The 27,157-nt window shown below is 40.6% G+C and overlaps 1 protein-coding gene across 19 annotated transcripts in view; it reads right to left on the bottom strand.

Moving 5' to 3' along the window:
- The window catches only part of PARD3 (par-3 family cell polarity regulator), a 656,432-nt gene that overhangs the window by 543,725 nt on the left and 85,550 nt on the right, over window positions 1-27,157 (bottom strand). For 8 of the 19 annotated variants that reach the window (XM_021685995.1, XM_021686001.1, XM_021685997.1 and 5 more), the window contains exon 1: window positions 7,203-7,376. The exons of the other annotated variants lie outside the window; for them this stretch is intronic. In XM_021685995.1, the coding sequence (XP_021541670.1) occupies window positions 7,203-7,325 (123 nt within the window). In that variant the 5' untranslated portion in view covers window positions 7,326-7,376. Of the gene's footprint in view, window positions 1-7,202; window positions 7,377-27,157 lie in introns of those variants that run through there. 19 annotated transcript variants of the gene reach the window in all.

Here is a 27,157-nt window from a genome sequence, read left to right as displayed (position 1 = left end):
ATAAAAATGCTTCGAGTTCAGAGGAAGGAAAGATTACTTTTGCTTGGAGAGATTCAGGAAAGGTTTATAATGAGCAGGCTGGAGGAAGGAAGAACAGAGAGATCATTCTGAGCTGAAGGACAGGTATGAACAGGCAGGGAGGAGTGGCAGAGTTTATTCCTTAAACGGGAAGCACAAAATTGGCTACACGACAAAAATGGAAGGTAAAAACATCTTATCAAAGAGACCCACATGTCTTCTGCCTCCCTCCTGAAATCCCATTGAAACCGCAGTAGTTACATATTTTTCAAGGTGTATCCCCACAAAAACAAAGAAAACAGAGAGAAACAAGGGTAACACAACTGCTGGAGGCTGGGAAGCCAGGCTAATGATAACACATGGAGCAGACCCAAGAAAGTGAACCCTGAGCTGACTGCGTGGGAAACCAGACAGCAACGTGACCTCCTCAGTAGAGCCCTAAGCTGCTCTGGAATTGGGGAAACCAAGTACCTCAGAAGACAGAAATGAACATGGGAGGAAAAACAGCAGGATCTTTAAGCAGCAAAGCCCAGTTTCCCTCCTGACCCCACACAGCACTGTGATGGCCCCAGCAGCATCTTGGAGGCTTATCCTCCAGAGAGGGTAAGACGCTGAGCAAATGCAGAGGTATTTGAAAATGGGGGGGGGGGGGGGTGAGATGAGTGAACATTTACACACTGAAAGCTGAGAAATCCAGCTCTCTGCTTCCATGTGTTCCCAGAATGCTGGAAGCTGGGCTCAGGCCACCTAGACAAGAGGCTGGAAGATCTCTCCCTGGGCATCTGACCACCTGAAGAGCAAAGGCCAGAGGAATCTAGACAGCCAGGGGCACCTCCTGTGCAGCTCGTTTCCGAGCCCTTGCCTGCACGCTGTGGTGTTAGAGTTAGCACCCCCTTACTCAGCCAGGAAGCGAGGAACAGACCCTGAGGAAAACCCCAAGGATGGAGAAGAGGCCAGAACAAATAGAAAACACACACTGAGAAAAACAGGCGGTATAAAAAGAAGATGGTTGTAAAAAATCCATCAGTGATACCCAGGAGAGTTCAGATGAGAGTACGTCCAGGTAGCAAAGGAAGATGAAAGGAGAGGGAAAGAGGAGAGCCAAACAAAATGCTCTTAGAAGTTAAAAACACTTCAAGTGAAAAACCATTAGGAGAGTGGTGAGGAAGTGAAGAAATCTCCCAAGAAAGTAAAGAAGAAAAAAAAAAAAAGATAAAAGTGGGCAATAAAATAGAAGACAAATCAAGTAAGTCACGCGCTGAATCATAGAAGCTCTAGAAAAAGAGAACTGGGAAAACAGAAAACAACAAAAAAAATTTTCAAGTTAAGCTCCCCAGAATAAGAAGAGTTTCCATGTTAAAAAGGCTCGTAGAGAACCCCACACAAATTATGAAAACAGGCATACACCAAGGCACATCAGAAAAACAGAACAGAGAAGACAAGCAGAAGATAAAACAAACAAAAATATTCCAGAAAGTAAAATGCAAGTACTATAATGAATGGATAAGGAATCAAATGAGTTTGGCCTTCTCAAGAGCAACACTGGAATCCAGATGACAATGGAACACTGTCTTCCAAAGTCCTAAAAGAAATAGTCCCCAACCAAGAATACTATACCTCACCCAACAACCATCAGTAAAGTGCAAAGGTAGAAAAAAATTTTTTAGAAATGCTGTTTCTCCAAAAATTACTCTCTCTGCACCTTTCTCAGGAAAGTTCTGTAAGATGTGTTCCAAGGAAATAAACCATGAGGAGGATGGCATGGCATACGAAAATAGGGGACATAACACAGAAAAGAACTCCCAGGATAATGTGAGGTTGATCCAGGATATCAGCAGGGCACCAGGTATGGAAGGTGACCGGTCAACAAGAGAGCCGGCCAGAAGCTCCAAAGGAGATGTCTTCAAGATGAAGCTGAAAGAGTATCCACTGTAACGAAACATGCCAAGATGTTACTTTTTTAATAACTGGTGGAGCTGGAGTAGAATTGGCTGTAAACTCACAGAAGACCAAACAAAGGCAAAAGTATTGTTTATTCCAGGGAAAACAAGAAAGTTATAAGGAAAATGTCATCAATACACAGTTCAGCTCTGAGCAGCTTTTAATAATGAAAATAATGGGAACATTGAATACTTAATCAAATTTATAATTACTTTTGAGGGAAGGAAGTCTAAAAAGTGTGTGCATGCGTTCGTGTGTGTGTGAGAGAGAGAGAGAGAGAAAGAGACAGAGAGGGGGAGAGAAACCTCTCTCTCCAGACAGAAACAGAGACCCAATGAGTGGCTGCAAGAGAATGGGGGCAAAGCACACATGGGGCAGTGAAATTGGGTTAAATCTTCCATGTTAAGTCAAAACATGACAACAGCAACAGAAAGCAATATAAGCAGTTTACACAGAAATATGGAGGTAATACCGAAAGAATCAAGTGCGAGATTTGGAAAAGGCCACCTCTCAGGGAGCAGGTACTGCTGTTTTCCTAAAAATCCTAGCAGTACTCTCTGACTGTGCACATCCATAATGTTGGGAAACAAAAAGACTGGAGAGAAACGGTTCGAAAAATTCCTGAAAATACCAGTCACAGCACACAGCTTGAAGTGTAGCCTCCATCAATCCTATTAGCCAGAGGATAATTAGGTAGCCAAGACAAAGGATGTCAGTTAATGATAAAACAAAAAAATTTCATTTTTGAAGTCAATAGAAGAGCCCAATAGATAGAAATTAGGCCACATTCTCGATTCCCTTGGTAAGTATCTAATTTACTTAAGTCCAAAACATTTTTTAAAAATACATTTTGTAGTTCTCTTTTTTAAAAAATGAATCATTGGTATTTCAAGATGTGATATACGCAGTTCTGAATTTACCTCATCAGCTCCATTTCGAAAATGCCGATCTTTTAGTATAAATTCAAACCAAAGGACCCATTTTCAATTTTGTTGTAACACTGTTGACATTAAACAGATTCTTCTGTTGCCTTCTTAATAAGGACTGAAAACACAGATGGTCAGAAAGCACAGCTGATGTTCAACAATAAAACAGCGACCTCTATCACAATAAAGGAGTATCTAATATTTAAGGGCAAGTGCACTCCTCTGCTTCCCACTTTTCCATCCCAAACCACACCCAACACACATACCACCACCTCCCCTCCACACACAACACAGAGCAAACCACAAACCCGATGCCTTCCTTGAAGGTGACTGGCTTCATTTACTATGTCAATCAAAAAACAAAACAGCAGCATGAAACCAAAGGTGAATCCCAACCACATGGAAATAACTTTCTGGCATTTTGTTTTATTAGAACTAGTACATAATCTCTTATGGAGTCACACTGTAGCCCAGCAATGTGGGCAACCCGCCCATTACTGACCTCTACCTCTGACCCAACTTCCACAACAACATAGAGATCACTTTAGTCATGGCTGCCCGCCCACCCGCCCAGCCCCTGCACAGAAATAGAGGGAAGAGGGGAGGGATCGGGGGCTGGCTTGGTATGGCGCCAGGGTAAGAATGAGCACTGCGGTCACCACCAGTTATATTTGCATTATGCTTTACAATCTTAAAAACGCACTCATGTGCATCATCCAATGTGGTAAGAGGGTTTATGATCCTTGCTTTTGATGCGAAAACTGAGACGCGGAGAGCCTAAGCTGCTGAAAAGAGGTCACAATGAATACATGCTGTTAGCCATGTCTCCAAGCGAGGTCTGCTAATTCACGTCCCAGCCTTTCTCCAACCCACATGGATTCTTTTCAAACAAGAGTATCAGAGTGGCTGTCTTCTGGTCATGGCCCCTCTTCCTAATCTCTTTATATTTTGCATAATGGAGAGGTACATAACATATTTTTCCTAATAAAAAGTTTTGACCGTTAAAAAAAAGTTTGAAAACCACTCACATGTTCTAATCTCATCTATGATTTAAAGCTATGATTCTCGAATTAATCCATTCCAGCATTATCATCTGGGAACTAGTCAGAAATGCTAATGCTTGAGCTCCACCTGGCCCTACTGAATCAAAAATCTCTCAGGGCTGGGGCAGGGCCCAGCAACCTGTGTTTTAACAGGCCCTCCAGGTGATCCAAATGCACACCAGAGTCTGAGAACTAAGAATTTGTGATTTAGAATTGGGGTGGCGTGGGGGCTGATATAGTTTGAATTTCCTCTACATATTATTACACATCATGTTTAGCTCATAAATTCATGGGCTTAATGCTTTCACTCACACTTTTTTTTTAAAAAAGATTTTATTTATTTGTCAGAGAGACAGAGAGAGAGCACGAGCAGGGGAAGAGGCAGGCAGAGGGAGAAGCAGGCTTCCCGCGGAGCAGGGAGCCCGATGTGGGACTCGATCCCAGGACCCTGGGACCATGACCTGAGCCAAAGGCAGATGCTTAACTGACTGAGCCACCCAGGCATCCCTCACCCACACTTCTTAAATCAAACAGATGTTAGTTACTACATCTTAAAAATGGTTACCGTGCGCACGCACACACACACACACACACACACACACATATAGTTCCTGTGATAACCATATAGATGTATTTCTTCATCTCTTGTCCTGAATAATGTAATTACTTTCCAACTCATCTTACTGCTTCTGGACTCCAACCTTTTCATTCCTGTCCTGCATCATTGCTACATAACTATCTTTACAAAACACCTATTTCATCATGTCCCTGTCCTGTGACAGGAGTCATCCGCAGTGACTCACGACATTCCAAAAGGTCAAAATCCAACATCCCTGTCCAAGCACCCTCTCTTCCCAAGCCTACGTTTCCAGGCTTCCCTTGGCTCCCATCACGGTCTGTCAGTCCTCCCAGACAGTCCTCAAACCACATCTGGGCCTTCGACTGTTCTACTCACTCATAAGCCCCAAGCACTAGGAATAGTGCCTGAGACAGAGTAGATACTCAGTAAACATCGGTTTTGTGAATTAGGTAATCCTTAAGTTTTTGTTCATTCTATTCTACACACCTGGAATACTTTCATCCCCACAGCTCCAACTATGCGAACTGTGCATATCCTCTCAAATCTGGATCAAAAACCACCTCTTCTGTGAAATGTACTCCAACCTCCAAGTAATTATCTAGACCACATATTTGTGCTGTTTATCTCTAGTTAAGTTCCTTGACAGCATGAACCATCAACTTTTTTTTTCTGCACAGAACAAAGAACAATGCACCATGTTGTATAAGTAATGTGTAAAATAAAGATAATAACCTTATTAGATAAGAGAAAAACTTAAACAAGAGTTTCTCAGAGACTACAGTCAACACACACAGACTTGTACTCTCCTAACTGCCAAAAGAAACGCCACGGGCATGCTGTGCCATGTCAGGATCAAGAGCCCCCGTTCACACTCTAGCTTCAGACTCCCAGAGCTGGCTTTAGAAAGGCCGTGTGGTTGTTCTAGCTAAATCCCAGGCAACATCTTAGATGTGGAGAAAGAAGACAGCCAGGTGCTTTTCCCTTGCAGTAAAAAGGAACCCAAATTCCAGTATAAATACCTTCATCCTCACCCACACAGGTGAGTCCCCAGCATCCCTGGCCTGAAATGCCAGGAAGAAGTGAGCTGAAGCCTGGATAAACCTGCCTAGAACCCAGGGAAAGGAGGGTAAGACCAAAGCTCACCTTTGCTCAACTTGGCCAAGCACATTCTCCCTGCTCTAGTCCTGGTGAACGTAAGAACACCCAAGGGCACGGGGTTGGGTAGTATTGTTACCTGATGAGCTGGTAGTCGGTGAACAGAAGGCCTTTCTAAAGGAAGGGAAAATGTGCAATAGATCCAAGCCTAAGTCCCTAAAAGACAATACAGATCTATAAGATATTGGCTCCAGAGCTGAAAACCTCTGTTTACAAGCTTTGCAACCATCAGCACTATGGAAGTAAGCACCTGGCTCTGGGCCATGCTCCATATCTACTCCATTCCTTCACCCTTACTACACAAAGGGCTGGTGGGGGGCCACCAGGTACTGAGCACTTCCTGTAGATGAGAGGACTGAAGAACAGGAAACTTGTTTGAATTATCACACGTGTAATTAAAGTTGAAGGGGAAAGGGAGCTCAGATATTACTCCGACTTTTAAATTCCTGCTTTGCCCTTTTTGGCACAATTGTCTCTTGAGGAGGATCAAACAGGCTTGTCCGGGGTACAAATTTGGAAGGGAAAAATTGACCAAGATAAAATTCTCTTTTTTTCTTTTTTTTTAAAGACTTATTTATTTGAAAGAGAGAGAGCACATGCAGGGAGGGGTAGAGTGGGAGGGAAAACCTCAAGCAGACTCCACACTGAGCGCAGAGCCCCATGCAGGACTCGATCCCACAACCCATGAGATCACAACCTGAGCCAAAACCAAGAGTGGGACATTTAACTGACTGAGCCACCCAGGTGTCCCTAAAGTCCTCCTTTCTTTTCTTCTTAGAATAGAAAAAATGAATGATGAAAACTATATCACCCACCAGTTAATATACTTGACTAACTTCAACATGAGGACATAGTGCTTCACACCATGTTACCTATCAAAAATATACCGATTTAAGGAGTACTTCATTCCAGTCATACACCAGGCAGTGCTGGAATAAAAACTGCAAAAATAAAAAAATCCATAAACATTAAAACAGGGCCTAGGATACCTCAAGGTAGAAACCCACTGTGTGACAACCACAGTGGCCCTCAACATATGTGCAGTTATGACAATACTATACAGTGTGAGAGCTTTTAAAGCTAATGAAAATGCTAATTTTCTTTAATGTTTACAAAAGAAATAACCAACCTAAAAAATCCTTAAGGTCACTCACCCAGCCTAACAAAAGAAAAACCTACCCTCGTGTATTTACTCTTCAACCAGCAAACAAGAGAGGCTGACTCAGACCAGAAAGAATTTCTTTGACCTGGAAAGAAAGCCTCACTGCAACATGATAACTCTAAATAGCTCAGAATTCTAAAACTAACCAACAAAAACTTGACCTCAAAGCAGCTCTCCACTAGCCCCTCATATTACTTAATCCAAAAGCCACCTCCCCATTTTTCTTAAAGAAATTATCTCCAATCACTTTAAGGTACATGACTAATTCCTTACACCTGGCAGCACTAAACATGCGTGAATCAGAAGAAATCATCCTAAACAAATACAGGAGAGGAGACTCCAAGGAAACTGAATTTTGACGGAGGACTTGCACCTACCTCCAATCTTCTCCTCAGAAGGCGAGGCAAACAGTGACCCAGCTGTGCCCTGTGGCCCCGACACTCCAGGCCAGCACACCCCACACTGTGTGGGGTCCGGGGCAGAGTTACACAGCACCACATCACAACACGACTATGGCCCCAAGGCAATGGACACCAGACCGCAGCGCTTAGAATGTGGCTCAGACCACAGCCACTTGGGAGGGTGGAGGGGCCTGTTCCTGATGTCTCCTCAGGACTGCTGTCAGAGGTGGGGCTTCCTTCTCCTCCCAGAATACCTCTATCATCAGTCAAGGGAGGGATCCATGATGGTATCTTCAAAAGATTTGCCCAAGACCAGATAGTGCTCCTGACTCTTATTACCATGGACCTCTCTGCAGACAAGGAACATATGTCAGCTTTTAGGAAAGATTTTCAGCGGGGAAGGGAGCAATACAGACAGACAAAGGGTATTCACACTCTCTCTCTCTCTCTCTCTCTCTCACACACACACACACACACACACACTCAAATCCCAAGATACAAGCTAGTCAGCCCATGGGATCTCCTGGTCACTCACACTCGTTAGAGCTTGTTTGTACCATCCTGGAAAGCCATACCTATTCTCCTCGCTTACGAAAACCTTACTCAAATTTCAAATCCTGGCTAATATCGCTTTGCAATGTCAGTCTTCAATCCCACTTTATCTTTTGCCCTATCCCCCCACAGTATGCACAACAATGTCTTATAGATGTGCATGTTTTATAATTTATCACTGTACTGAATCTGCAGACATTATCCATTCATTCAAATATTTATGGAGCACCTATTATATGGCAGGCACTGAACTAGGTACAGGGGTTACAGCAGTAAATGCTCCCTACCTCCTAGACTCTCTAGTCTAGCATACAAAACAACAGGGACCCTCTCTTAAACACAACCCTCACACCCCAGAACATTCACTAATACATACATGCTACTACTTATCTCAAGCCAAGGACCCATTTGTATTCCTTTACTAATATATTTATTTGAAAATATGTTGGCACTTAGATTTTTCCTGGAAATCCCTAAGGACTCAAGATCTTATCTGGGCCCATCCCGTCAATTTCAAATACATCTGAAATGGGGGCGTTTTTAAATAAGGACTCCAAGATACCTTATGGAATATATGTAAAGGAGGTTATATTAATGCCATATAATTTCTTAACTTCCTTAAATACATGGTTAGTTCTCTGTCCTTATATAGTTTATAAAGTTTTCCCTTATGAGGTATTTGAAATTTAGGTACCTGTGCCTTCAATTTATTCCTTTTAAAAAATTATGGTGTATCTGGTACATATCATCTAAGAAAAAAAAAAAATTAAGCAGCACAATCCAAGCACTAAAAGAGAAAACAGCAAGCACAAATACAGTAGTCCCCCTATAGTTTCCCTTTCCATCATTTCAGATACCCACCATCAACCACAATCCAAATAACGTCAGGTTAGAATTAGCCTAACACTACATCGCAACGCCTACGTCACTCACCGCCCTGCATCTCATCTCACGGGCATTTTATCATCTCACCTCATCACAGGAAAGGTGTGGACAGTACAAGAAGATATTCTGACAGAGAGGGAAAAACCACATTCACATAATTTTTATGACAGTATACTATTACATAATGGTTCTATTTTATTATTAGTTATTGGTGTTAACTCTTACTGTGCCTAACTTATACACTGAACTGTATCACAGGCATGGATGTACAGGAAATACCTAGTGTAGTTCAGTACTGTCTGAGGCTCCAGGCATCACCTGGAGGTCTTGGATCTTGTCCCCCGTGGATCAGGGGGAATGCCACACAGCTAATCTGTCCAATCACTATTCTGTAGCATACTTAAAAGGAGAGTTTCTCATAAAAAACCCTGCATGGAGGCAAAGAAACAAATTAGCTCTATGGAAACTCAGGCAAAACATAATTACACAAGTAGTAATTAAAGTGTGAAATGGACTACCTCAAACAATAAGAGTTGTCAGTATAAACTTATCAGACCAAGGTAGGGGGACAACAAAACAGAAACGAAGCTGGTTTGTGAAGCTTTGAAGATGCAGAGATCGAGTGGCTGCAAGGAGAAATCAGGGTTTGATGACAAAGCCACCTAGTGGGCACATATCCTGTCTATCAGAGGCCACAAAGAAGAACAACAAAGCAGCTCAACAGGCTAAGTGGCCTGCATTGCACAAGTCATTTCCTCTTTGTGGGCACCCAAGGCCTTGTCCCTTCATCTGAAGGGACGAGTTATCCCTGAGGTTCACCTATTGCTCAACCAGTCCGTGATGCTGTATCAGGAAAACTGAACACACTCAGGGCAGCTTTCCTTCCCTGAGTGGAAATAAGATAACCACTCCCATGACCACCATCACCTGATCTTGAAAACAACTCAAAAAATTAAAACTACCTAACCTCCCCTACAACATTCTCCATCAGTCATATGTTTATAAACATGTGCCCTTGAAGCAGCAGAGTCCTAAGCTCTATAGATCCCATCCACCTGGAACAGCTTCCTGAAGCCGAGAGCCTGCCAAGGGCCTTGGAACCACAACTCTGCGTCACCCAGACTAAGAAAGCAAGCTGCAGGAAGCAAAGCCATGGGCCCATCCAGACCGCTGGAAGAGTCCTGCAGCAGGACTAGTCAAAGACATGGAAGAATATCCACATGGAGGCTCCTTGTGACTAAAAACATTTCTATACCTGCTACAGACTTGAAGAACAACTGGAGATAACAGGATGGCATGTTACCTACTATCGGTCAATTAAGAACTTAACACTCAGTCTGAAAGTGGCTGTGTTTTGGGATAAAGAGGTTTCAGCCAAATCTGTGATAACGCCCCTGTTCTCCAAGACTTTAATATCCATTTGGGGAGGCAAGCCATAGGTATGTGAAAAGTTCACTAACAATACCCAATTATCAAAATTAAATGCCAACCAAGTGGTACAGGAATTACAAAAATTCAGAAAACACTGAAGACAAAGAACCCTTCATGAAGGAATTATTTCATTTCAATCAGGGCAAATCTTAGGACAAAGGTGGGAAGGCCAAAACATACATGGCATGTTTGAGCAATGGGGAACAAGGCCTGGACACGACATCAGTGTCCAACACTTGTCTTTTACTTTCTTTCTTCTTTTCCCCCAGGACTGGGAAATGCTGAGCACAGCTGGCCACACAAGATCCCTACCAGGGCTGGGCCAGTGCAGAGACCTTTCAGACCTGCAGAGCAGACTCGCTCAGCAGAGCCCCAAACTTGATGTCATCTCAAGTGTCATGTACTAAACAACTATTAAAACAAGGTAATATGTCACCAACAGAAGCAGCAAATGTGAGCCTATAGTTTGAGATTTGAAGAGAAAAAGCATTCCAAAAGACCCCAAATCAAATTTTTCATTCTAAAATTTTAAGGATTTTTGTGATCCTACATTCTACCCCTTTCTCTCTCTCTCTCTTTTTTTTTTAAGTTAAATCCTTTCTGGATGAAACTCTCATTCCTCACATTTGTTTAACAGTTCCTTAAAACATTCCCTCCGAGTATTGGAGCAGCTCTTCCTGTTTATCAAAAGACTAAAATAAATAGCAGGTCAACAAGACCAGACAAGGAAAACATAAAACTCGTTTGACAGCTGAAGCCACTAATGTGTTCATACGAGTTCAAGAGAAACAACCCACCTTTTTAGGTAGCCCTACTCAATGTTATACAGTAATCAGGCCCTTTTTACCTTCTCACCACTAGGACATTTCAGGCCAATCTGAGATTTGGACCAAGAATTTAATGTCAAATTCAAGGCTTTGAATTTTCACATCACAGCTGAGTAATGAATATTACATATATGATTTAATTAGCATACATTTAGCACATCCACATATGTGCAATATAATACCAGGGTCCATATTTACTGAAAGTTTATGATGCCAAAAGAGAAGCAAAGCCCATATGGTCTAAGTGAGTATTTATTTTATTGCAAAGCCTCCACTTTCATTCTTGTATGGGTCTGTCTCACAGCTGACATTTCTGCAAAAACTTATCTCCGTCTTGGATGGACATGCAAACAAGGGCTGGCACCAAAATTTCAGTTCATGGTGCAAGGTGTGTTAGAAAACTTCTCCCTCAAGTACATAAATACAGCATGGATTACTGACATTCGTGGGGTTTTTTCTTACTTTGAAAAAAAAAATTGCCTTGGAGATAATACCATTTTATATTGTGTCAAGAATTCTTCTCAACTCACCTAAAATAAAACTTACAGATATAATACAAGTATAGACCACTAGAGTCATAGAAACATTCCAAATTATTTAGTAAGGCAAAATCTGTCATAATTTAAATAACTTGCCTTTGAAGTAAAAGAAAACACTTTTCAGACTAATTAGAGGACATTTAATAAAACTGTGCAGCATAATATCAGAAAGGCAATATAAGTGTCTTGAGATGGGTGGTTAGTTTATTCTAAATCTACACCAAATAGTCTAAGTACCCTTGAAAAAGTTTACCTAAATGAATATGATACTGAAGCAGAGTTGATTTGGTTGTATATAAATCTTAAGCAACATCACACCCTTTACAAAGGCCAATGGCAACCACAAGAAATCAATCCCAGAGTTAAGAGGATTGCATTGTAAAAATAACGGAATTCTAATCTTCAAATTAAATTATTTCTTTCCTGTATCTCCATGTTGTCTTTGAAAAAGCTCAGACAAATGTGGGAAGAACAGAGTATAAAGTAAACCACGTGAAAATTAGAAAAAAAAAATAGCGGCTAATACCATAGGAATGCTTCACCAGCATACTGGATCTGCGGGACAGGGAGGGTGAGGATAGTGAAGGAATCTGACCCTTTCCCTCACCCCATCACAGCGGGCAGGCACCCCACGAACACTCCAAGCTGGACCAAGAAGAGGAGACTGTGAGGAGGGGCCCGTCCCAGGGAGTGCCTGATGCCCACAGCTGATGAAAACATCAGCTTTATTTTTTTCTAAATAGTAATAAATAAGATCTCAGCCACCACCATCCTGTCATCCACCCTTGCACTTTCCACTGGACATCCCCTTCCCAGAAAACAAATTACAGTTTACCTACTCCCAGTTTTAACAGTAAACTGGCTCAGTGCTTTCGCACAGGGTCACTGTAAGCTACAATCATAGGCAAAATCCACAGAAGTGCGAGGACTCAGAAGGGCTGAAGAACAGGCCTGGCTGCTTCTCTCAAGTGGGAGGATAACTCAGACTTGATATTCAACATGGTGCCCCCTGTGGGTCATTCCATCTCCCTCCTCACACTGGGACACAGCTAGCCTCACACTTCCTGTGCACACTCACCGCACAAGTCTCCTGCCCAAGATTTCAATGACGTTTAAGGCCTCAGTCTCAAAAACTTTTAACAACTTCATATTGTTTGCCTCTATATTTGGAATATAGCAAAGCATGTTTAAAACTCCCTTCCATATTATGCAGCCATCAAAAAAAATGAAATCTTGCCATTTGCAACGACGTGGATGGAACTAGAGGGTATTATGCTAAGCGAAATAAGTCAATCAGAGAAAGAGAAGTATCATATGATCTCACTGATATGAGGAATTTGAGAAACAAGACAGAGGATCATAGGTGAAGGGAGGGAGAAATGAAACAAGACAAAACCAGAGAGGGAGACAAACCATAAGAGATTCTTAACCTCAGGAAACAAACAGGGTTGCTGGAGTGGAGGGGGGTGGGAGGGATGGGGTGGCTGGGTGATGGACACTGGGGAGGGAATGTGCTATGGTGAGTGCTGTGAATTGTGTAAGACTGATGAATCACAGACCTGTACCTCTGAAACAAATAATACATTATATGTTAATTTTTTAAAAAACTATAAAAATGAACTTGAATGCTTTGGGGAGGACCCTATGAAGTGAAGTCATGAGGTTGCTACCAAATAAGGTTATGGGCAAGGGCCCATCTTCAATTTGAGGAAAAAAATTGTAAACTATAGAAAGATTCTGTTTTCATGCTGATACCCAAATATCTTTCCATTTGGGCCCCACCTCACTAGGAAGAACATTAATTATATAGGTGTGGTTTGGGAAAGAAAGATATCACAGGATTTAATCAGGGATCAAAACTCTGAGAAGGGCCTTGGTGCTTCCTTGTAAGATTGATGAATGCATCCACAGTGTATAACTTATAATAAAACCTTTATAGTGTGAAAAAAACAAAAAATAAATAAAACCCCCTTCCAAAACACAGAATTGTCTTTACAAAACCTAAAAAGAGTGTGTTAATATTCCCATCTACCAAATGCACATATTGACTTGAAGAAGGGAGGGGAATGCACTTGACTCACGTGTATCCAATAAAACCTGAAAATGAAAAGTAATCAATTACAGCTGAATCACACATGCACACGCATGCACGTGCACACACACACACACTCCAGCGAAGTCATTATGCCTATGCTGGGGGGGGAGGTCACCTTAAAGGAACACTGTACCTTAATGACTCCCCAACTTTTAAAGCCAGTGTCTTGTCACAGATAAGATAAACTCCTTTCGGCTTAGATTAATGTATACTTCAAACAATCTTTTAAAAACCAAAATGTATTAGGTATTAATCAGATAACAGTAATTAATCTCAGCTTTATTATGTCAGAAAACTTTTAAACTCCCTCTTTTCCACAGCTAGTTCCCTGCTTAGGGGAAAAAGCCCAACCACCTCATAAATTTTGCATTATGCTAGTACACTGTGTTTTAAAATATGCTCAAGCATTGATCACAGTGATGCAGCAGGGGCACTGAAGGCCCTTGGGCCTGGTAACTCAGGAGGGACGCAGGACCAGCAATGGGAGCTGGCTCCTTCCAGGGGGGCTGTCTTATATTCTAAGCCCCACGGCAGAGGGGTTCCCTGCTGGGAGCCAGGCTTTAGAGCTCCTCTGACTCTCAAGTTCATGTTTCCCACTTCTGCACTTGGTGATGGGTCTCTGACTACTATTAAAATCCAAAGCCACCAGCAGAGAGCACTCTATGAGCACAGAGGTTCCCTATTCTCCATGGACGGAAACAGTTCAGCCAATCAAGGCAAAAATGCATCTTAACTGAAACTTCACAGCATGGGGACAGTTTAATCAGAAATTAGAATAAACTCATGTTCATGAGAAAATAAACAGGCAATTTGATAATGTTGCAAAACTAACCTTATATTGCTTAAATATTTCTCTATAGAAAACACTTTGGAGGGGGAAAAACAATGCAGTGCAACTGAAAGCTGCGTCATGATCTATGGCTTTCTCCATGCAATTAAAATGGCCTTCCAAATCATGCCCAATTTTTATTTGTTTTATTTGGGAGGCAGGGGCAGAGGGAGAGAGAATCTTAAGCAGGCTCCACACCCAGCACAGAGCCCAATGCAGGGCTCGATCTCACAAACCTGAGATCATGACCTGAGCCAAAATCAAGAGTCAGACACTTAAGTGACTAAGCCATCCAGATGCCCTCCCCTTTTTTTTTCGTTTTTAAGAGAGAGAAAGAGAGAGAGAGAGCTGGGGGAGGGAGGGGCAGAGGGAGAGGGAGAATCTTAAGCAGGCTCCGAGCCCAAGGCAGGGCTTAACCTCATGACCCTGAGATTACGACCTGAACTGAAATCAAGAGTTGGAGGCTTAACCACCTGAGCCACCCAGGCGCCCCCAAACCATGCCCATTTTTTAAAAGCTTGTATGAGCATCTACTCTCTTGTAATGGTGGGCACAGTACTATTGTTTATTTCCCTTCATTTCTCCTTCATGGCTAGTTTTTTCCAAAACCTGGTACATTTCTAGATTTGCTAGTAAAATAATTCTATTTGTTAGCAAATTTCCAAGTTTTTTGTTTGTATCTTAATTTTTTACTAGCAAACTGTTCTGTTCCTGATCTCAATAAATTATTTAAAATCATTTTATCAGGGCGCCTGCGTGGCTCAATCGGTTAAGCGTCTGCCTTCAGCTCAGGTCATGATCCCAGGGTCCTGGGATCGAGCCCCATGTCAGGCTCTCCTCCTCTCAGTGGCAAGTCTGCTTCTCCCTCTCCCTCTGTGATCTCTCTCGCTTTCACTCTCTCAAATAAATCAAATCTTTAAAAAAATAAAAAATAATTTTATTATCACCACAATAAACACAGCACATAGGGCCACAGGATATACTAGTAAAAATACTAAATGGGCCATAAATCAGAAAACTGACCAGACCTAAGATATTTTTTTCTCTTTACTGCTAGGTTGTGTTATTGATCCTTAAGACAAAAATACCAACAGGTGGGTGGCAGAGGTGTGGAAGAGCTCTGGGGATAAATCAGCCTTGTTGTATGACCAATGGCAGCAGAGGTTTCCATGAGAACTACACATCACACAGTCTCCTGAATGCTGTAATCCAAGGGACAAAGCCCAGCTGTGGAGCAAATGCCCAAGCAGTAGAAAGGCCAACAGCTTTAAAATCAGCTTCTTGAGCTATATGGCTTGTTAATCATAAATATGAAGGAAACATGAGCCCCTTTGGCACAAGCAATAGAGCTCAGCAGCTAAGGAGAAAGACCTGGACCTCACTGGAGCAAATTACTTAACCTCTCTCTGCCTCAATCTCCTCATCCAAGGAATCCGAGTAACAAGAACACCTAACTCATAGAGGAGATAAAAGGATTAAATGAGTGAAAAAGTTTAAAGCAAAATAGTTTAAAGTAAAATAGCTCAAGACATTTAGTTACTGCTCAGTATTAGTTACTATTATTATTGGCCAGAATTAAAAAAAAAAAGTCCCCTCCTCAACCATGTAGGCTAGTATTACACACTGTAAAACTTACTCTTTTAGGGGCACAAGTATCTAGTGTCAGTCTGTCTCAAAAGGGAGTGGTGGTAAACACCAGTGACTCTCAATCCTGATTCACCAGAAACACCTGGACAGCTTTATTAACTAGCTACCACCCACCCACCCTAACCCAGAACAACCAATTTAGAAACCAAAGTGATACTAACGTGCGACTAGCATTGGGACCACCACCACTCACACAAGGATCGTAACTCAATATTATCAAGTCACTTTGCAAATGGGCAAATTCTCCAGTACACGTAAAACATAATTTGCTTGATGTGGACTGATTCCACTCTCCTGAGTGAGTGCACTCGCAGTTTAAAAAAAAAAAAAATCCTTTGTTCTCAGCCACACAGCGCTAAATGCAGTATGTGAGCACAAATTTCTCTAGACTGAGATTTGGTCAAAGTTCTTCCCAGGTTTAAGGGTCAGTACAGGTAATCAATTAGCACCTCACGGATTTCTGCCTAAATATATCCATCAACAGTCAACTGTTCAGAAATGAGGCAGATGCAGTACAACTTCCTAAAACTTCCTATAGTTCACAGCATTATTTTTATACTCAGGAGTTAGTGGTTTCCTAAAATAAAAGCCTTTCCTCTCTTACATGTATAGGAAACTAGTCCACTAGTTTCTGCGGACTGGGAATCAACTCTAGTCCCTGCTTTGCCAATAACGAGCTGTGTGAACTCAGGCAATTGAAAGCTCCGACCATTTCCCCATCTGTAATAATAAAGGGGCAGTACAAGATCTCCGGGGCCCACTACCCTTAACATTATATTATCCTTTGAGCCCACAAAAACCAGACCATCCATTCCCACTTCACAAACTGTGGTGGGCTATTCCATCATTCCAAGCAGTCAAGTTTTAAATACTTTGGTGCACAAGTCCCAAGCTCACATGCCTACGGGAAATAGGAGTAAATGAAGGGGGCGGGATGGGTGGGTTTCTGCAGTGGAGAGCAAAACCACATCTAAGGAGCAGCTGCTCTAGGCGTGCAAGAGTGTGAGCTCACTCCTGCCCGGAAGCTGCAGGTCTTGGGAAAAGCTGCACACGCTGATGATTTATGTGGCATCTTCTCTTTTGCTCAGGCTGGTTATGATGGACAGTATCTGTCTGCTGTCCAAACCACCTCCCTCTGCAGGCAAGGTAAGCCGCACGGGACCCCAAGCAGGTCCTTCCTCCCAGATGGCGTAAGCCTGAAAGCACAAAGAACCACCACCCTGTACTTTTCCTAAAGAGGATGAAATTCATTTAACTGAAGCAAATCTGACCACAGCAATGAGACTGCTGTTTGTTTTTTTAATCAGTAACTATGCAAGTTTCTAAGCATGATGATTTATGGGCACTTTGAAGCCTTTTAGATTTTCTGTCCCTGGTGTCTCCTTTCTCCATTCCAGATCCTAAACACTGTTGCAGAATAAAATTCTTCCAGCCCTGTTATTAAACACTCTCTTGTTTGAGAATTAAAAGTGGGTTTCCCTATTGTGTTTAACAAAAGTATTCAACCCAGCCCCCACCCACACACATGCCACTCCATCCATTCCCTCTACACTCTTCCACTACCATTTACTGGGCACAGCCCGTGGGCACCTAACATCTAACAAGAAATGTTCAGCAATGTTAACACTGAGATAACACAGGACCCTTGCAATGGATTCCAGATAAAAGACCAAGTTTATTCAGTCTATTTCATCAGAATCTAAGTGTTGTGAAGCTTACTAGTGCTTATGATGGATCTGTAACTGAGCAAAGCAGAACAAAACCCCTTCATTCTCCATTATCCTTGGTCAAGAATTTATAATAATTAGTAAAACAGTTTTTAGAAAAACTTCAGCTCTGAAATAATTACATAATACTTTAAGTACATACAAATATGCCTTAGGAAACCCGTGCATTAAAATGCAACAAAGAAAATTTCTAAAAGACTCTGACACTGTCATTTCTGAATGGTTTCACAGATTAAAAAAGTCACATTAGTAGCCAACTGACCCCCAATCTTAACTATTTCCAAGATGGTAATGGCATAGAGCACTTCACGAATAAAAGCAGCAAAATTCTCTTCAATCCTGAAACATAACCTAAAAGATAAATATTAAAAGAATGGAAAATATGCACCTAAAGGTGCCTCTCCACTTTTTAACAAGGTGTTATGTTAGTTTCAGGTGTACAATACAGGGACTGAACATCTCCACACAGCACCTGGTGTTCTTCACAAGTGCACTCCCCCATCCCCCTACTTCCCCTCTGGTAGCCATCAGTTTGTTCTCTATAGTTAAGAGTCTTTTTCTTGATTTATCTTTTTTCCCTTTGTCCGTTTGTTTCTTAAATTCCACATATGAGTGAAACCATATGGTATTTGTCTTTCTCTGACTTATTTCGGTGAACAGTATACTCTCTAACTCCATCCATGTCATTGCAAATGGTAAGATTTCATTCTTTTTTATGGTTAAGTAATATTCCATTGTGTATATATCCATATCCATTCATCAGTCGATGGACACTTGGGCTGCTTCCATAGTCTGACTATTGTAAATAATGCTGCTATAAACGCAAGGGTGCATGTATCCCTTTAAGTTAGTGTTTTTGTATTCTTTGGGTAAATACCCCGTAGTGCAGTTACTAGATTGGAGGGTAGTTCTATTTTTCGGTGTTTGAGGAACCTCCATACTGTTTTCCAGAGTGGCTGCACCGGTTTTCATTCCCACCAACAGTACACAAGAGTTCCTTTTGCTCTGGATCCTCTCCAACACCTGTTATTTCTTCTGTTGTTGATTTTAGCTATTCTGACAGATGTGACAGTGATATCTTATTGTAGTTTTGATTTGCATTTCCCTGAAGGTCAGTGATGATGAACATCTTTTCATGCATCTGTTTGCCATCTGGATTTCTTGGGAGAAATGACTGTTCATGTCTTCTGACCATTTCTTAATTGGATTGTTTTTTGGGTGTTGAGTTGTATAAGTTCTGTATATATTTCGGATATTGGATGTCATTTGCAAGTATCTTCCCATTCCATAGGTTGCCTTTTAGTTTTGTTGACTGTTTCCTTCACTGTGCAGAACCTTTTTATTTTGATCTAGTCCCAATAGTTTATTTTTGCTTTTATTTCCCCTGACACAGAACACGTATCTAGAAAAAAGTTGGTATGGCCCATATCAAAGAAATTACTGCCTGTGTTCTCTTCTAGGATTTTTATGGTTTCAGGTCTCACATCTAGGCCTTTAATCTATTTTTTTTTAATTTTTGTGTATGGTGTAAAAAAAAAAAATGGCCCAGTTTCCTTCTTTTCATGTGGCTGTCCAGTTTTCCCAACACCATTTGAAAAGACTGTCTCTTCCCATTGAATATTCTTTCCCGCTTTGTCAATGATTATTTGACCGTATAGTTGTGGGTTTATTTCTGGGTTTTCTATCCTGTTCCATTGATCAATGTGTCTATTTTTGTGCCAGTACCATACTGTTTTGATCACTACAGCTTTGTAATATAACTTGGAGTTGGAACTGTGATGCCTCCAGCTTTGTTTTTCTTTTTCAAGATTGCTTTGGCTATTTGGGGTCTTTTTTTTTTTTTTAAGATTTTATTTATTTATTAATGACAGAGAGCACAACCAGGGGGAGCGGCAGGCAGAGCAGGCAGAGAGAGAAGCAGGCTCCCCCCTAAGCAGGGAGCCTGATGCAGGGCTCAATCCCAGGACCCTGGGATCATGACCTGAGCCGAAGGCAGAGGCTTAACCACTGAGCCACCCAGGCGTCTCTATTTGGGGTCTTCTGTGGTTCCATACAAATTTTAGGACTAGTTCTGTGAAAAATGCTGTTGGTATTTTGATAAGGATAGCATTAAATCTGTAGACAGCTTTGGACAGTAGAGATATTTTCACAATATTTGTTCTTCCAATCCATAAGCATGGAATGTCTTTCCATTTCTTTGTGTCTTCTTCAATTTCTTTCATCAGTGTTTTACAGTTTTCAGAGTACAGATCTTTCACCATTTTAGGTAGGTTTATTCCTAGGTATCTTATGGGTTTTGGTGCAACTGTCAATGGAACAGTTTTGTTTTGTTTTTTTAAGATTTTATTTATTTGAGAGAGAGAGAGCGCACAAGCGGGGGAGCGGCAGGCAGAGAGAGAGGGAGAAGCAGGCTCCCCGCTGAGCAAGGAGTCAGATGCCAGGCTCAATCCCAGGACTTTGGGACCAGAGCTGAAGGCAGACATTTAACCAGCTGAGTCACCCAGGCGCCCCAGGACTGTTTTCTTAATTTCTCTTTCTGCTGCTTCATTATCGGTGTATTGAAATGCAACAGATTTCTGTACATTGATTTTGTATCCTGTGACTTTACTGAATTCGTTTACCAGTTCTAGAAGTTTTTTAGTGGAGTCTTCTGGATTCTCTCTATATAGTACCATGTCCTCTGCAAACAGTGGAAGTTTTAATTCTTCCTTACCAATTTGGATTCCTTTCTCTCCTATCTGATTGCTGTGACTAGGACTTCCAGTACAATGCCGAATAAAAGTGGTGAATGGGCATCCTTGTCTTGTTCCTGACCTTAGCGCAAAAGCTCTCAGTTTTTCCCCCCCATTAAGGATGATGTTAGCTGTGGGTTTTTCATACATGGCCTTTATTATATTGAGGCATACTCCTTCCAAACCTACTTTGTTGAGAGTTTTTATCATGAATGGATGTTGTACACCGTCAAATGCTTTTTCTGCATCTACTGAAATAATATGGTTCTTATCCTTTCTCTTATTGATCTGATGTATCAGCTTGACTGATTTGTGAATACTGACCATCTTTGCAACCCAGGAATAAATCCCACTTGATCATGATGAATGGTGTTTTTGTTTTTGTTTTTTAATGTATTGTTGGACTCAGTTTGCTAGTATTCTGTCGAGAATTTTTGCATCTATTTTCATCATGGATATTGGCCTGTAGTTCTCTTTTTTAGTGGTGTCTTTACCTCGTTTTGGTATTAGGATAATCCTGGTCGCACAGAATGAATTTGCAAGGTTTTTTTTCCTTCCTCATCTATTTTTTGGAACAGTTTGAGAAGAATAGTTACGAACTCTCCTTTAAAAGTTTGATAGGATTTGCCCGTGAAGTGATCTGGTCCTAGATTTTTATTTGTTGAGAGTTTTTTGATTACTGACTCAATAGCTTTGATGGTTATCAGTCTGTTTAAACTGTCTATTTCTTCCTGTTTCAATTTTGGTAGTTTATATGTTTCTAGGAATTTATCTATTTCTTCCACATTGTCCAATTTGTTGGCATATAGTTTTTCATAATATTCTTTATAATTATTCATATTTCTGTGGTGTTAGTTGTTCTTTCTCATTTGTGATTGAGTCATTTCTCTTTTTTTCTTGCTAAGTCTGGCTAGAGGTTTATCATCAATTTTATTGATTTTTTCAAAGATCTAGTTCCTGATTTTATTGATCCATCCTATTGCTTTTATTAGTTTCTGTATCATTTTATTTCTGCTCTAATCTTTATTACTTCTTTCCTTCTGCTGGTTTTAGGTTTTGTTTAGGTGTAAGGTTGTTTGAGATTTTTCTTGCTTCTTAAAGGTAGGCTTGTATTGCTATAAATTTCCCTCTTAGAACCACTTTTCCTGTGCCCCAAAGGTTTTGGACCATTGTGTTTTCATTTTCATTTGTTCCATGTGCTTTTTTATTTCTTCTGTGATTTCCTGGTTGACCCATTCATTCTTTAGTAGTATGTTATTTAGCCTCCATTTATGTCTGGTCTTTCCAGATTTTTTGTGATTGACTCCCAGATTAATAGCACTGTGGTCAGAAAAGATATCTAGTATGACTTCGATCTCCTTGAATTTCTTGCGGTTTGTTTTGTAGGCTAGTATGTGATCTATGCTAGAGAATGTTCTGTCTGCACTTGAAAAAAAAAAATGTGCATTCTGCCATGTTAGGATGGAATGTTCTGAATATATCTGTTAAATCCACCCCTTCCTCTTAAAAAAAAAAGGGCGGGGGGATGCACCTGGGTGGTTCAGTTGGTTAAGTGTCGGCCTTCGGCCCAGGTCATGATCCCAGAGCACTCTCTCTCAAATAAATAAATAAAATCTTTAAAAATAATAATAAATAAATAAATCCACCTCTTCCACCGTATCATTCAAAGCCATTGTTTCCTTGTTGATTTTCTGTTTAGATGACCGGTCCATTGATATTTTTGGGGTATTAAAGTCCCCTACTATTATTGTATTATTATCAGTTAGTTCCTTTACGTTTGTTATTAACTGTTTGATGCATTTTGGTGCTCCAATGTTGGGTGCCTAAATATTTACAATTGTTATATTTTCTTGTTGGATAGTCCCTTTATTATAATATAGTGTCCTTCTTTGTCTCTTGTAACCATCTTTGTTTTAAAATCCACTTTGTCTGATATAAGTACTGCTATTCTGGCTTTCTTTTGACATTCATTGCATGATGGATGTTTCTCCATCCCCTCACTTTCAATCTGCAGGTGTCTTTAGGTCTAAAATGAGTCTCTTATAGGTAGCATATAGATGGGTCTTGTTTTTTTATCCATTCTATCACCCTATGTCTTTTGACTAGAGCAGTTAGTCCATTTACATTCAAAGTATTTATTGATAGAAACGTATTATTTCATTATTTGTTTTGTGGTTGTTTCTAAAGATTTTCTCTAATCCTTTCTTGTCTCTCTCTCTCTCATGGTTTGCTGATTTTCTTTAGTGATATATTTGTATTTCTCTTTATTCTTTGCATATTCATTAGTGGTTTTGATATATGGTTACCATTAGGTTTATATATAACCTCTTCTGCATATAGCAGTCTATATTAAGTTGATGACTGTTTAAGTTTGAACCCAATCTTTACTCCTCTCCTCCCCACATCTTAGGTATATGTTGTCTTATTTTACATCATTTTATGAGTTCCTTGAGTGATTTTTTACAGAAATATTCATTGTTACTGCTTTTGTGTTTCTTTGACCTTCATCGTGTCACTTTTGATCTCTCCTTTCCACTCAGAGTCCCCTTTAATATTTCTTGCAGGGCTAGTTTAGTTAGTGGTCATGAACTCCTTTAGTTTTTGTTTACCTGGCAAACTTTTTCTCTCCTTCTATTCCAAATGATAACCTTGCTGGATAGAGAATTCTTGGCTGCAGATTTTTCCCCTTCAGTTCTTTGAATATATCATGCCACTCCCCTCTGGTTTGGAAAGTTTCTGCTGAAAAATCCCTTGCTAGCCTTATAGGGTTTCCCTTGTATGTTACTGTCTTTTGTCTTCCTGCTTTTAAAATTTTTTGCTTTATCACTATATTTTGCCCATTTAATCACAATATGTCTTGGTGTGGATCTGCTTTTGTTGATTTTGTTGGGGGTTCTTTGTGCCTCCTGGATCTGGATATTTGGTTCCTTCCCCAGATTAGGGAAGTTTTTAGCTATTATTTCTTCCAATAAATTCTCTGCCCCTTTTTCTCTCTCATCCTTCTTCTTGGATTCCTATAATATAAATGTTATTACATTTGATGGAGTCATGGAGTTCCCTAAGTCTATTCTTGTTTTGCATAATTTTTTCTCTCTTGCTAACCTTGATTACTTTCCATTACTCTGTCTTCTTAGGTCATTAATTCATTCCTCTCCTTCTTCCAGCCTGCTGTACATTCCATCAAGTGTGTTTCTCATTTCATTTATTGAGCCCTTATCTCTGCTATGTTATTCTTTACCTCTGTGTTAATGGTCTCACTCATGTCTTCCACTTTTTTCTCAATTCCAGTGAGTAGCCTTATGATCACTGCTTCAAATACTGTATCAGACATTTTACTTGTATCTGTTTTGCTTAGATCTCTGCCGAGGGTCTTTTCCTGTTCTTTCATTTGGGATAAATTTCTCTCTCTTCTCATTTTGTCTACATATCTGTGCCTGTTTCTGTGAGTCAGGAAAGTCAGCTACATCTTGAGGGTAATGGCCTTATGAAGAAGAGCTCTATAATGCCCTGCTGGGTAGTGTCCCCTGTTCCCTGGTGCTTGGAACTTCCGGGAATGTCTCCGAAGTGTGCTGCATGTGCTCTGCTGTTGTGTCCTGGCTGCCTTATCCTGCAGGCCAGTCCTCTGCAGTGGATCTCTTTACCTCCTGTGGGCAGTGTTTGGTCCCTGGCTTGAATGTGGCACATTTTAACTAGGTATGCTCTGGTCTGCTTGTGAAATGAGACCTGTTGCCATTGCTGCCAAACTGAGGCTCTGTAAAACTGCTGAGTGGGAAGATGCAATGTGAGCTGGGGTTTGGGCCAGTCTTTTGGGGGTGGGGGTACCACTGCACTGGGACAGAGGCAAGTGAGATTGGGAAGGGCCATTCCACCAGAGCATGGGAAGCGGGAGAGACGGGGTTTGGTGTAAGCCAAGTTAGGTAGTGAGTATTGGCACTGCCCTGGTCCCTGCAGGTAGCCCTGCACCTATGCTGAGGGACAGGGGAAAGGGCACCAGCCAGTTCCTTTGTTCCCAGAAGGGTCTCTCCATGAATGCTGCCTCTCTGGAACATGTTCCAAAATGAGCAAATAACCTCCCCACTGTGTGCCCCAGAGACTTTTCAGATCACGGTTTTCATATTGTATATCCACAGGCTGTTTGCCTGCCTTCTCTCCAAGAACAGTGCAATGCCCTCTATTCCAGCCTAGCCCACTCCAGGCTTTAAGCCCCACTGGTTGCCAGAAGTCACAAAATTCGGCCCATCTCACTTTCCAAGCTAACTGGTATGGGGATTCATTTTCTCTATGTAATCCCCTGTGTGCTGATCTGTCTCTCACCCTTTTCCACAACCACAGCTCCCTCACCACAGTAGCATCCACGATCAGTTTTTCTCAAATCTCAGTTTCTCTCAAATCATGTCTCTATACTTCCTTACCTTCTTTGATATAGCCTCGTCTCTACCTTTAGTTATGGAGTTTGTTCTGCCAGCCTTCAGGCCAATTTCTGGGGTATTTAGGATGACGTGATAGTTATCTAGTTGTATTCATGGGACAAGGCAACTCTAAGGTCCTCCTACTCCACCACCATCTTTCCACTGAGAACCAGTGCCTCTCCACCTTAAAATGATACGCTTTCATTTGTGCTAATGCTTAGGTAAGCAGTTTATAGTACATATGTCACACTGTTGCCTATTTTTTAAGTTCTCCGAATTCAGATAATGTCACTGTAGTCTCCAGTAATGTATTTTTATTGCCCAGAATACAATCACTTGTATACTTGCCTTTTCTTTCTCATTACCTAGAAATTGCAAAGACTCCAAGTTTTTAGACAGTACATTAATGTTTAAAATAGTCTGTCATATTTAGTGTAATATTCTGGGTTTTCACATTAGGCAAAATCATCAAATTATCCTCATATGTAAATCCTTAAAAGGTTAAAGTAGCCTCCTTTTTTAAAGATATAATGCTATGAATAAAAAACTCTTGTGAGAACTTGAAGTATTCCACACGTAAAATGGAAGTGAACATCTTCATATAGTATAACTTGATTTAACATAGAAAGGTCTGCTACAAAAAGCCAACAAGTGCATGCACAAAATAATTCCCACTTAATTAAAAATACACTAAGAAAGTTACACCCAACAAATTAACTTCATTATACAATGAACAATCTCCTACAGGAACCTGAAAGTAATCTGACAGCAGACCAAGTAGATCATTGTGCTTTGCTCCTGGCTGTGTGGACCCATCTGTGATCCAGCCCCAGAGAGAGATTAAATTTAGAAGGATGGGGAAAAGAAGGAAATATACTTCCTGATAAAACCCACATCCAACACTCCCCTTACCTCCCTTTTGCCAAAATCAGGGGCTTTTCCATATGTGTTTTAGAGAATTTGAATAGGTTTTCTAATCTGAATCAGAAATAAAGAACATTCATAAGGAATTTTTCAGTATGTTTCTTAAAATGCTCAATCAAAAAACTGCTCAGGGCTACCTCCTAAGAGTTATCACTCATGAAGCATCTTATAAAGAAAAAACATGGTTTGTCTTATGAGATATGCAATACTTATGACACCTGTCAGCTTTAATCTCTTAGCTCATCTTTTAGAAATTTTGCCCTTCTAGACAAATAAATGTACAGATACAGGAATGCAGACTGTTGGAAGTGAGAATTTCTGAGCCCAGAAATTACATTAAACTATGTCAAAAGTCAATGAAAATTTTAAGTTAGCAAGGTTTCCAAAAAATATGGTAAATATTACAAAAGTTTCAACTGGTTAATAAATCAATAGGTGAAATCAAATTTTCATGGAAGTGCCTCTTTTGCCCTCATGTATGAACAATATATTAGGATAACTAGTATTGAACTAACTGTTCAATTTTTGGTTGCAGTTGTGATTTGTCATGATTTTGTAACTATCACAATCCAGTAAAAGGAAAGTGCTTTTTTAAAAATCCAATGTCTAGGGATTAATGAAATTCAGTTGGGTCAATATTCCTAGGAATGAAAATTTAATTTATGCTGCCAAATGGTTGTATTTATTTGACAAAGAACTTAGACCTGCAAGGGACTCTTAAGAGAATGAAAATTTTTCCTGACTATCCAAAGGTGTTTTATTCTACCTGCCTCACTCCAGCTACAAAATTCTAAGACAGAAAATGCTCAAGGCATCAAATTTTAGTATTTATTTTAATAGGAAAATGCAGAGCAGATACATTATCATTTCCAAAAACAGTCTGAGTTCACCCACTTATGAAATTATCATCCTTAGAATATGTATACATATTGCATAAAAGACTTACTGATGAAAGAAGAAATTTCAGTAAGACAAATCATATTTCTATTATTTTCTGAGTTGACAAAAAAATGAAAGTGAATTTGCAATTTGAGGAAGGAACCACTTAAGCAATCTTCCTTCAACAGACTAAAATTGCCTATTTCATTACACTTTTATAGTCAATCATACATAGGAGGGACCTCCCTGACCCCCTCCCATACAAAATACACTAGCAAAGTCACTGTGAACACATTAGCCTGCATTACTCCCACATCTCAGCCTGAAGAGAGGTGCCGTTTTGTTCTCAATCCAACTTGTCTTTCCTTTTCTGCCTAAAATAAGAAACAAAAAGGGTTTCAAGTGCCCATGGAATACTCACTCAGATAACCAGAAGCTGAGTCATAAAGGAAGTC

This window comes from Neomonachus schauinslandi, chromosome 5, assembly GCF_002201575.2.
Source record: "Neomonachus schauinslandi chromosome 5, ASM220157v2, whole genome shotgun sequence".
Taxonomy (NCBI): Eukaryota; Metazoa; Chordata; class Mammalia; order Carnivora; family Phocidae; genus Neomonachus; species Neomonachus schauinslandi.
Note: the sequence above shows the minus strand (reverse complement) of the source record. Positions and strands in the feature narration are given on the sequence as shown.